General features: G+C 39.9%; 1 protein-coding gene across 1 annotated transcript; it reads left to right on the top strand.

Moving 5' to 3' along the window:
* Positions 1-11,324: 11,324 nt before the first annotated feature.
* LOC130504008 (uncharacterized) lies at positions 11,325-12,611 on the top strand (the record flags this gene model as incomplete). Its single annotated transcript, XM_056998576.1, has 2 exons — positions 11,325-12,066; positions 12,541-12,611. Coding segments are annotated over exons 1-2 (813 nt in total), but the record flags the coding sequence as incomplete, so codon positions are not given.
* Positions 12,612-12,954: the final 343 nt, after the last annotated feature.

Here is a 12,954-nt window from a genome sequence, read left to right as displayed (position 1 = left end):
GATGATTCCAGATTAGCATGTTCGGCCATATGGCAATATCTTCATGATTCTTATCAAACCAGGATGAACCAATATATAAGAAGCTTGATTGGAACCACTAATAAGTGGAGAATAACCAGGAAGTTGAATAAATCTCATAGGAGTTGTGAGTAAGAAGATATCCCACTTTCTATCCAGATGATTCCAGATTAGCCTGTTCGGACATATGGCAATATCTTCATGGTTCTTATCAAACCAGGATGAACCACGATCTAAGAAGCTTTATTTGGAACCACTAATCAGTGGAGAATAACCAGGAAGTTGAATAAATTCATAAGTGTTGTGAGCAAGAAGATATCCCACCTTCTATCCAGATGATTCCAGATTAGCATGTTCGGACATATGCCATTATCTTCATGATTCTTATCAAACCAGGACGAACCACGATCTAAGAAGCTTTATTGGAACCACTTAATCAGTGGAGAATAACCAGGAAGTTGAATAAATCTCATAAGTGTTGTGAGCAAGAAGATATCCCACCTTCTATCAAGATGATTCCAGATTAGCCTGTTCGGACATATGCCATTATCTTCATGATTCTTATCAAACCAGGATAAACCATGATCTAAGAAGCTTTATTTGGAACCACTAATCAGTGGAGAATAACCAGGAAGTTGAATAAATCTCATAAGTTTGTGAGCAAGAAGATATCTCACCTTCTATCCAGATGATTCCAGATTAGCCTGTTCGGACATATGCCATTATCTTCATGATTCTTATCAAACCAGGATGAACCACGATCTAAGAAGCTTTATTTGGAACCACTAATCAGTGGAGAATAACCAGGAAGTTGAATAAATCTCATAGGAGTTGTGGTAAGAAGATATCCCACTTTCTATCCAGATGATTCCAGATTAGCCTGTTCGGACATATGGCAATATCTTCATGATTCTTATCAAACCAGGATGAACCACGATCTAAGAAGCTTTATTTTGAACCACTAATCAGTGGAGAATAACCAGGAAGTTGAATAAATCTCATAGAGTTGTGAGTAAGAAGATATCCCACTTTCTATCCAGATGATTCCAGATTAGCCTGTTCGGACATATGGCAATATCTTCATGATTCTTATCAAACCAGGATGAACCACGATCTAAAAAGCTTTATTTGGAACCACTAATCAGTGGAGAATAACCAGGAAGTTGAATAAATCTCATAAGTGTTGTGAGCTAGAAGATATCCCACCTTCTATCCAGATGATTCCAGATTAGCCTGTTCGGACATATGCCATTATCTTCATGATTCTTATCAAACCAGGATGAACCACGATCTAAGAGCTTTATTTGGAACCACTAATCAGTGGAGAATAACCAGGAAGTTGAATAAATCTCATAGGAGTTGTGAGTAAGAAGATATCCCACTTTCTATCCAGATGATTCCAGATTAGCCTGTTCGAACATATGGCAATATCTTCATGATTCTTATCAAACCAGGATGAACCACGATCTAAGAAGCTTTATTTGGAACCACTAATCAGTGGAGAATAACCAGGAAGTTGAATAAATCTCATAGGAGTTGTGAGTAAGAAGATATCCCACTTTCTATCCAGATGATTCCAGATTAGCCTGTTCGGACATATGGCAATATCTTCATGATTCTTATCAAACCAGGATGAACCAATATATAAGAAGCTTGATTGGGAACCACTAATCAGTGGAGAATAACCAGGAAGTTGAATAAATCTCATAAGTGTTGTGAGTAAGAAGATATCCCACTTTCTATCCAGATGATTCCAGATTAGCCTGTTCGGACATATGGCAATATCTTCATGATTCTTATCAAACCAGGATGAACCACGATCTAAGAAGCTTTATTTGGAACCACTAATCAGTGGAGAATAACCAGGAAGTTGAATAAATCTCATAAGTGTTGTGAGCAAGAAGATATCCCACCTTCTATCCAGATGATTCCAGATTAGCCTGTTCGGACATATGCCATTATCTTCATGATTCTTATCAAACCAGGATGAACCACGATCTAAGAAGCTTTATTTGGAACCACTAATCAGTGGAGAATAACCAGGAAGTTGAATAAATCTCATAGGAGTTGTGAGTAAGAAGATATCCCACTTTCTATCCAGATGATTCCAGATTAGCCTGTTCGGACATATGGCAATATCTTCATGATTCTTATCAAACCAGGATGAACCAATATCTAAGAAGCTTGATTGGGAACCACTAATCAGTGGAGAATAACCAGGAAGTTGAATAAATCTCATAGGAGTTGTGAGTAAGAAGATATCCCACTTTCTATCCAGATGATTCCAGATTAGCCTGTTCGGACATATGGCAATATCTTCATGATTCTTATCAAACCAGGATGAACCACGATCTAAGAAGCTTTATTTGGAACCACTAATCAGTGGAGAATAACCAGGAAGTTGAATAAATCTCATACGTGTTGTGAGCAAGAAGATATCCCACTTCTATCCAGATGATTCCAGATTAGCCTGTTCGGACATATGCCATTATCTTCATGATTCTTATCAAACCAGGATGAACCACGATCTAAGAAGCTTTATTTGGAACCACTAATCAGTGGAGAATAACCAGGAAGTTGAATAAATCTCATAAGTGTTGTGAGCAAGAAGATATCCCACCTTCTATCCAGATGATTCCAGATTAGCCTGTTCGGACATATGCCATTATCTTCATGATTCTTATCAAACCAGGATGAACCACGATCTAAAAGCTTTATTTGGAACCACTAATCAGTGGAGAATAACCAGGAAGTTGAATAAATCTCATAAGTATTGTGAGCAAGAAGATATCCCACTTCTATCCAGATGATTCCAGATTAGCCTGTTCGGACATATGGCAATATCTTCATGATTCTTATCAAACCAGGATGAACCACGATCTAAGAAGCTTTATTTGGAACCAATAATCAGTGGAGAATAACCAGGAAGTTGAATAAATCTCATAAGTATTGTGAGTAAGAAGATATCCCACTTTCTATCCAGATGATTCCAGATTAGCCTGTTCGGACATATGGCAATATCTTCATGATTCTTATCAAACCAGGATGAACCACGATCTAAAAAGCTTTATTTGGAACCACTAATCAGTGGAGAATAACCAGGAAGTTGAATAAATCTCATAAGTGTTGTGAGCAAGAAGATATCCCACCTTCTATCCAGATGATTCCAGATTAGCCTGTTCGGACATATGCCATTATCTTCATGATTCTTATCAAACCAGGATGAACCACGATCTAAGAAGCTTTATTTGGAACCACTAATCAGTGGAGAATAACCGGGAAGTTGAATAAATCTCATAGGAGTTGTGAGTAAGAAGATATCCCACTTTCTATCCAGATGATTCCAGATTAGCCTGTTCGAACATATGGCAATATCTTCAAGATTCTTATCAAACCAGGATGAACCACGATCTAAGAAGCTTTATTTGGAACCACTAATCAGTGGAGAATAGCCAGGAAGTTGTATAAATCTCAGAAGTGTGTGAGCAAGAAGATATCCCACCTTCTATCAAGATGATTCCAGATTAGCCTGGTCGGACATATGCCATTATCTTCATGATTCTTATCAAACCAGGATGAACCACGATCTAAGAAGCTTTATTTGGAACCACTAATCAGTGGAGAATAACCAGGAAGTTGAATAAATCTCATACGTGTTGTGAGCAAGAAGATATCCCACCTTCTATCCAGATGATTCCAGATTAGCCTGTTCAAACATATGCCATTATCTTCATGATTCTTATCAAACCAGGATGAACCACGATCTAAGAAGCTTTATTTGGAACCACTAATCAGTGGAGAATAACCAGGAAGTTGAATAAATCTCATAAGTGTTGTGAGCAAGAAGATATCCCACCTTCTATCCAGATGATTCCAGATTAGCCTGTTCGGACATATGCCATTATCTTCATGATTCTTATCAAACCAGGATGAACCACAATCTAAGAAGCTTTATTTGGAACCACTAATCAGTGGAGAATAACCAGGAAGTTGAATAAATCTCATAAGTGTTGTGAGTAAGAAGATATCCCACTTTCTATCCAGATGATTCCAGATTAGCCTGTTCGGACATATGGCAATATCTTCATGATTCTTATCAAACCAGGATGAACCACGATCTAAAAAGCTTTATTTGGAACCACTAATCAGTGGAGAATAACCAGGAAGTTGAATAAATCTCATAAGTGTTGTGAGCTAGAAGATATCCCACCTTCTATCCAGATGATTCCAGATTAGCCTGTTCGGACATATGCCATTATCTTCATGATTCTTATCAAACCAGGATGAACCACGATCTAAGAAGCTTTATTTGGAATCACTAATCAGTGGAGAATAACCAGGAAGTTGAATAAATCTCATAGGAGTTGTGAGTAAGAAGATATCCCACTTTCTATCCAGATGATTCCAGATTAGCCTGTTCGAACATATGGCAATATCTTCATGATTCTTATCAAACCAGGATGAACCACGATCTAAGAAGCTTTATTTGGAACCACTAATCAGTGGAGAATAACCAGGAAGTTGAATAAATCTCATAAGTGTTGTGAGCAAGAAGATATCCCACTTTCTATCAAGATGATTCCAGATTAGCCTGTTCGGCCATATGGCAATATCTTCATGATTCTTATCAAACCAGGATGAACCAATATATAAGAAGCTTGATTGGGAACCACTAATCAGTGGAGAATAACCAGGAAGTTGAATAAATCTCATAGGAGTTGTGAGTAAGAAGATATCCCACTTTCTATCCAGATAATTCCAGATTAGCCTGTTTGGACATATGGCAATATCTTCATGATTCTTATCAAACCAGGATGAACCAATATATAAGAAGCTTGATTGGGAACCACTAATCAGTGGAGAATAACCAGGAAGTTGAATAAATCACATAAGTGTTGTGAGTAAGAAGATATCCCACTTTCTATCCAGATGATTCCAGATTAGCCTGTTCGGACATATGGCAATATCTTCATGATTCTTATCAAACCAGGATGAATCACGATCTAAGAAGCTTTATTTGGAACCACTAATCAGTGGAGAATAACCAGGAAGTTGAATAAATCTCATAAGTGTTGTGAGCAAGAAGATATCCCACCTCTATCCAGATGATTCCAGATTAGCCTGGTCGGACATATGCCATTATCTTCATGATTCTTATCAAACCAGGATGAACCACGATCTAAGAAGCTTTATTTGGAACCACTAATCAGTGGAGAATAACCAGGAAGTTGAATAAATCTCATAAGTGTTGTGAGCAAGAAGATATCTCACCTTCTATCCAGATGATTCCAGATTAGCCTGTTCGGACATATGCCATTATCTTCATGATTCTTATCAAACCAGGATTAACCACGATCTAAGAAGCTTTATTTGGAACCACTAATCAGTGGAGAATAACCAGGAAGTTGAATAAATCTCATAGGAGTTGTGGTTAAGAAGATATCCTACTTTCTATCCAGATGATTCCAGATTAGCATGTTCGGCCATATGGCAATATCTTCATGATTCTTATCAAACCAGGATGAACCAATATATAAGAAGCTTGATTGGGAACCTGATGTGATCATGGACCAGATAGATGATGAAGAAGATGAGACTAAAGATCAACCAGCTCAAGAGGATGCCTTAGAAGTTTCAGAAGGACCAATGACTCGTGCTAGAGTTAAGAAGCTCAAAGAAGCTATTGGAGGTTTACTTAGGAAGTCTCTGAATCAAGATGAATGTCTTGGAGGAAGCTTGATACTTCAAGACACCCTTATCACCATCCAAGCTATCTCACCATCAAGCTGAGTATCATCTAGGCTAGCAAGAGAAGTGTGCTCTTTTCCTGTCTTAGTTTTTGTCCCACTGGGTTTTGCTAAGATAGGTTTTTAACGAGGCCTTGTCTTGATAATCAAATCACCTAGCATGATACTCTCGAACCACATAAGTACCTTATGTTATTTTTAGACTATGTTTTCTTATTTCGTTACACAAGTCAAAGAGGAGCCTGTTCCTTAATGACTCTTGTTGTTTCCGAGACCTTGTGCATGTACAAGGATCTCACTATATATGTGTGTGTCTCGTAGTCTAATAAGATCATCCAATCTTTTATCTTAAAACCCTTGTTCTCTCTGACTTGTCTTTGCGAGTTCTTGAGTTCTGTTGGTGAGTAATATCCAGCAATCTCTAGTTGTCTAAGGAGGTGTGTTATATCCAATCTAGTCAACTAAACCGTGTCAAGGAGCTATTCCGCAACTCTTTGATTCATCACCATTTCACTGCCTTGAAGATCTTGAGTCTTTGATTCGATCTTGCAAGGATCTATCCATATCATCCAGAGAAATCATCCTAGGATCGTATTAAGTGGTATCAGAGCACTCTGGATAGGGAAGTTCTCGATCTCTCTTTGATTTTTGATTTGAACTCTTCAGCTTCTTTTCAAATCATCGATAGATCTGTGTTTTTTGTTTAAGTTTATCACTTGATCTGATCATTCTATCACTTGTTTTCATTGATCTGAATCGAATCCTGTTAGATCTAAGAATTTTTATCATATTTGAATTTGAATCGATCAATTGCTTGTGTTTGAAGAAATCGTGATCATAGATCTGTTGTTTGTTCTGCAAGTTTTCATTTTTTTTTATTGTTTGATCTCGTTTCTGTTGAACTACTTATTTGTTTAAGTGTTTGATTGAATCAGGTACCATGGGGAACGAGACTGATGAAGAAGCAGACTTGATGAGAAGAAACAAAATGCTGATGGAAGCCATGACTGCTCAGTTGAACAAAACCATGTTGGAGAACATGTCAACTATGATGAAAGACAACATGGAAGAAATTAGAAGGGAGATTAGACAAGCTACTGGTCAAGGACACAGCCGTGAAGCTGAAAGAGAAGAGCAATCTCCACAACGCCAACGAGAGCATGATGGTTCACAAGAAACTGATAACTACTATGAGCGTAGAAGATCCTCTTCTAGAGACAGTCGTAGGAGACCTAGGAGAGATCACGTGGGAAGAAGGTATCATAGAGATGAGTATACTGGTCTTAAGATCAAGATCCCTCCTTTCCATGGCAAAGTTGATCCTGATGCTTACTTGGAGTGGGAAAAGAAGATTGAGATTGTCTTCAATTGTCAACACTACACAAACGCTCAAAGGATCCAGATTGCCACTACTGAGTTTTATGACTATGCTTTGAGTTGGTGGGATCAACTGGTAACTGCTAGACGTGTCAATCAAGAGTATCCTGTTGACTCTTGGCAAGAGATGAAGTCTTTGATGCGCAAGAGGTTTGTACCTAGCCACTACCATCGTGATCTGCACCAGAGGCTACGAAAACTGATTCAAGGCTCCAAAACCGTGGAGGAATACTATCAAGAGATGGAATTGTTGATGCAGAGAGCAAGTGTCTCAGAAGATAGAGAAGCTACCATGTCAAGGTTTCTTGGAGGACTCAACCGTGAGATACAAGATAGAGTGGAGATGCAGCATTACGTTGAGCTAGAGGAGATGCTACACAAAGCTATCTTGGTGGAACAACAACTCAAAAGAAAGAGCTACTCTCGTTCTAGCTATGGTGCTAGCAAGTTTCAGCATTCAAGGGAAGATAAGCCTAGTTACCAGAAGGAGAGCAAACCTTATCAGAAGGATGACACTAAACCTGGCAGCATCTTTGACAAAGAAAAAGGAAAAGCAATAGCTACGAGTTCAAAGTCTCGGGATGTCAAGTGCTTTAAGTGTCAAGGGCGTGAACACTATGCCAACGAATGTACTAACAAGAAAACCATGATCCTTCTAGACACTGGAGAGTATTTGTCTCAGGATGAGAAGATCCACACTGAACGTGAGCAATCTGAGGCAGAGTCTGAAGAAGAACCGGTTGTTGGAATGAAGAAGGAAGAAGCAGTAGCTGAGAGTGATCAAGACGACTTGTGCAAAGTTGGTGCAAAAGAAATGATGCCCAAAGTATGCACAAGGAAGATCATGAATCAAACAGTATCCGGATCATGCTCTGAATCACCAAGAGGGAAATGTGCAAGATCAGTATCAAGATCAAGAATGTGCATTATCAGGGTAATGATCAAGATGGTGCAAAGTCAGGGAGTTCCTGTCGACAATACTTCAGAGTGTTAGACAGTATTGGCGCCAAGCATCTAGTTTGAATTCAAAAGGAGATCACATGTTGCCTTAGCCAAAGAGCTGTTGGGTCAGGTCACTTTCACCCATTCTGGACGTGCCACACTCTCTCTCTCCAGCCTGCTCTGATTCAGATTTCCCCACTATAATGATTGTTTAATCCTGTCTAAGATAATATTAGTTTAAGTAAACCCTAAGATATTGTTTATCTAATAGCTAGGGTTTCTGGATGTATCTTGGCTATATATAGCCCTTGTGTGACGAATTGTAACTCAAGGAGAGGAGTTCTCTCACTTCAGTAAACTCAGTTCTAAGTCTAATTCTCTCTTGTTACTCTTTACTCTCGCCATTCTCTTACTCTTAAACTCTCTCATACTCTGTTACATCATCATTCTCACATCATATTCTCTCAATTCTCACTGCAAGAAGGCAGTGACCAGCATGCTTCTGTTCACAATCAAGTATCTAGCTAATGGGAAACCTGAGAGGAAGAAGACCAGGCTAGTAGCAAGAGGCTACACCCAAGTGTATGGAGAGGATTATCTAGAAATGTTTGCTCCAGTAGCAAAGTTACACACCATAAGGGTTGTGCTCTCTCTTGCCGTGAATTTGGAATGGGATCTTTGGCAAATGGATGTCAAGAATGCATTCTTACAAGGAGAGCTAGAAGATGAAGTATACATGCGCCCACCACCTGGACTGAGGAAAGCAATATATGGTCTGAAGCAATCCCCAAGAGCCTGGTATCACAAGCTGAGCTCAACACTGAATGGAAGGGGCTTTGTCAAATCTGAGGCTGATCACACCTTGTTCACCCTGACCAGCAAGCAAGGGATCATTGTTATACTCATCTATGTTGATGATATAATCATCACAGGCAGTAACAAAGAAGGGATCAGCTCAACCAAAGCATTTCTTAAAGCAACATTCGACATCAAGGACTTGGGAGAGCTCAAGTACTTCCTAGGGATTGAGATTTGCAGATCTAAGGAAGGGCTGTTCCTATCACAAAGAAAATACACCTTGGATTTGTTAAAAGAAGCTGGTGATCTTGACAGTAGAGCTGCTAAAACACCACTAGAAGAAGGATACAAGGTGATGCGTGAGGGGGAAATAGAAGATAAGCCATATGGAGATGTAAAGCACTATAGGAAAATGGTGGGAAAGCTCATCTATCTAACCATTACAAGACCGGATGTATGCTTTGCTGTGAACCAAGTCAGTCAGCACATGCAAGCGCCAAAGATGCACCATTGGAACATGGTGGAAAGGATTCTGAGATACCTAAGAGAGGCACCAGGACAAGGAGTATGGCTAGGGTGCAACAAGAGCACTGAGATAGTGGGGTATTGTGATGCAGATTGGGCTGGAGACAGAGTGGACAGGAGGTCTACTACTGGATATTGTACCTTCATAGGAGGCAACTTAGTCACTTGGAAGAGCAAGAAGCAGAAGATAGTCTCATGCTCTAGTGCAGAAGCTGAGTATAGAGCAATGAGGAAACTCACCAGTGAGCTAATCTGGATGAAGAATCTGCTAAGGGATTTGGGAATTGAAAGCAAAGATCCCATCACAATGCATTGTGATAACCAGGCAGCCATCCATATAGCCTCCAACAATGTGTTCCATGAAAGAACCAAACACATTGAAGTTGATTGCCATAAAGTCAGACAAGCAGTGGAGCAACGCATCATACTGCCATGTTACACCAGAAGTGAAGAGCAACTGGCAGACATCTTCACCAAAGCAGCAAGCCGAAAGGTCTGTGAGTTCATCCATTCAAAGCTTGGACTCATAGACATATCATCTCACTGATTCTCCCCTTCATGAAGTGTTCTACTCTTTTCCCTTGGCGTGGTTTTTGTCCCATGTGGTTTTACCTAGCCAAGGTTTTAATGAGGGAATGCTTCATGACTTCCAAGTTTGACCATGTGAAACAAGTCAAGCTTGGACCACTATGAGGGAAGAGCTCTCATCAGGAGGGTTCCACAAGCAATAGAGACCAGGAGGGTCCTAGTAATGAAGCTGCTGCGGATGCTCCTCTTGATCCTGAGGGGGGGAAGATAACTGAGATACAACCACAAAGCTCAGTTTCTCATGATCAAGAAGAGCAACCAGAAGGATCAGTGGGTAGCAGAGATCAGACGGATGATGAGGCTACAATACTAGAAGAACCAGCTCAAGCTCAACCACCAAGAAGAAGTGAGAGGATCAGACGTCCTCCAACAGATTGGGTGAATACAAGAGTGTATTTCAACTCACAAGCCGTGGCTCATCCCATCCAAGCTACATGCTTCATGACTTCCAAGCTTGACTTGTTTCCTATGGTCAAGCTTGAGGGGGAGTGTTGGAATGAAGAAGGAAGAAGCAGTAGCTGAGAGTGATCAAGACGACTTGTGCAAAGTTGGTGCAAAAGAAATGATGCCCAAAGTATGCACAAGGAAGATCATGAATCAAACAGTATCCGGATCATGCTCTGAATCACCAAGAGGGAAATGTGCAAGATCAGTATCAAGATCAAGAATGTGCATTATCAGGGCAATGATCAAGATGGTGCAAAGTCAGGGAGTTCCTGTCGACAATACTTCAGAGTGTTAGTTAGTATTGGCGCCAAGCATCTAGTTTGAATTCAAAAGGAGATCACATGTTGCCTTAGCCAAAGAGCTGTTGGGTCAGGTCACTTTCACCCATTCTGGACGTGCCACACTCTCTCTCTCCAGCCTGCTCTGATTCAGATTTCCCCACTATAATGATTGTTTAATCCTGTCTAAGATAATATTAGTTTAAGTAAACCCTAAGATATTGTTTATCTAATAGCTAGGGTTTCTGGATGTATCTTGGCTATATATAACCCTTGTGTGACGAATTGTAACTCAAGGAGAGGAGTTCTCTCACTTCAGTAAACTCAGTTCTAAGTCTAATTCTCTCTTGTTACTCTTTACTCTCGCCATTCTCTTACTCTTAAACTCTCTCATACTCTGTTACATCATCATTCTCACATCATATTCTCTCAATTCTCACACCGGTCAGAGGAAGGTTACTAGTAACAAGAAGACTTCTGAATCTCCAAACCAAGGCAGAAGAGACTGAGCAGCGTGAGAATTTGTTCTACACTAGATGTTCAAGGAAAGGTCTGTAGTCTCATCATTGATGGAGGAAGTTGTGTCAACGTGGCCAGTGAGACAATGGTGGCAAAGTTGGGTTTGAAAGTTCAGAAACATCCAAAGCCATACCGGTTGCAGTGGCTTAATGAAGAAGGAGAAATGAGAGTCTCAACTCAGGTTCTGATTCCCATAGCCATTGGTAAATACGAAGATGAGGTTCTATGTGATATACTACCTATGGAGGCAAGCCACATTCTTCTTGGACGACCTTGGCAATCAGACAGGCGTGTGATGCATGATGGTTATACTAACAAGCACACCTTTGAGCATAATGGCAAGAAAACCGTGCTGGTGCCTCTAACTCCCAAAGAGGTTCATGAAGATCAACTTCAACTTCAGAAAAAGAAGAAGATCGATCTCAAGCCTGATCAAAGCAAGCAACACAATCTCTATGCCAAAACAGGGGAGATCAAAAGAATTCTCTACTCTCAAAATTCTTTTGTTTTACTCAGGTTTAAAGAAAACCTTCTAACTGTTGCTAATAAAACACCGGATTATCCGAGTGAACTATCTTCTCTTTTGCAGGAATACAAAGATATCTTTCCAGAAGACAATCCAATTGGGTTACCTCCAATTTGTGGGATTGAGCATCAAATAGATTTTGTTCCTGGAGCTACACTTCCAAACCGGCCATCTTACAGGACCAACCCTGTTGAAACTAAAGAGCTACAAAAGCAAGTGGAGGAGCTTATGGAAAAGGGACATATCAGAGAAAGCATGAGTCCTTGTGCCGTTCCAGTGCTTCTTGTGCCAAAAAAAGATGGTAACTGGAGAATGTGTGTTGACTGCAGAGCCATCAACAATATCACTGTAAAGTATCGCCATCCTATTCCTAGATTAGATGACATGCTAGATGAATTGCATGGGTCTTGCTTCTTTTCTAAGATAGATCTTAAGAGTGGTTATCACCAGATTAGGATGAAGGAAGGTGATGAGTGGAAAACTGCATTTAAAACTAAACATGGATTGTATGAATGGTTAGTGATGCCATTTGGTTTGACGAATGCACCTAGTACTTTCATGCGCTTAATGAATCATGTTCTAAGATCATTCATAGGCATCTTTGTTGTTGTTTACTTTGATGACATCTTAGTTTACAGCAAAAGCTATCATGATCATATAGAACATCTTAGGGCTGTCTTTGATGTGCTTAGAAAAGAATCTCTTTACGCCAATCTTAAGAAGTGTACATTTGGAACAGATAACTTGGTCTTTTTAGGCTTTGTTGTGAGTACAGATGGTGTTAAAGTGGATCAAGAAAAGATCAAAGCGATCCAAGAATGGCCAAGTCCAACCACCGTGAGTGAAGTAAGAAGTTTCCATGGGCTTGCTGGTTTCTACAGGCGATTTGTCAAAGATTTTAGCACTATAGCAGCTCCCTTAACTGAAGTGATCAAAAAAGATGTTGGATTCAAATGGGGAGAAGCACAAGAAACCGCCTTTCAATGCCTTAAAGAGAAGCTCACTCATTCTCCTCTCCTTACTCTTCCTGACTTTAATAAAACGTTTGAGATTGAATGTGATGCTTCCGATATAGGTATTGGTGCTGTCTTAATGCAGGATAAGAGACCAATAGCTTACTTCAGTGAGAAGCTTGGAGGAGCTACACTCAACTATGCAACATATGACAAGGAACTCTATGCGCTTGTGA

This window comes from Raphanus sativus, unplaced genomic scaffold, assembly GCF_000801105.2.
Source record: "Raphanus sativus cultivar WK10039 unplaced genomic scaffold, ASM80110v3 Scaffold1294, whole genome shotgun sequence".
NCBI lineage: Eukaryota > Viridiplantae > Streptophyta > Magnoliopsida > Brassicales > Brassicaceae > Raphanus > Raphanus sativus.
Note: the sequence above shows the minus strand (reverse complement) of the source record. Positions and strands in the feature narration are given on the sequence as shown.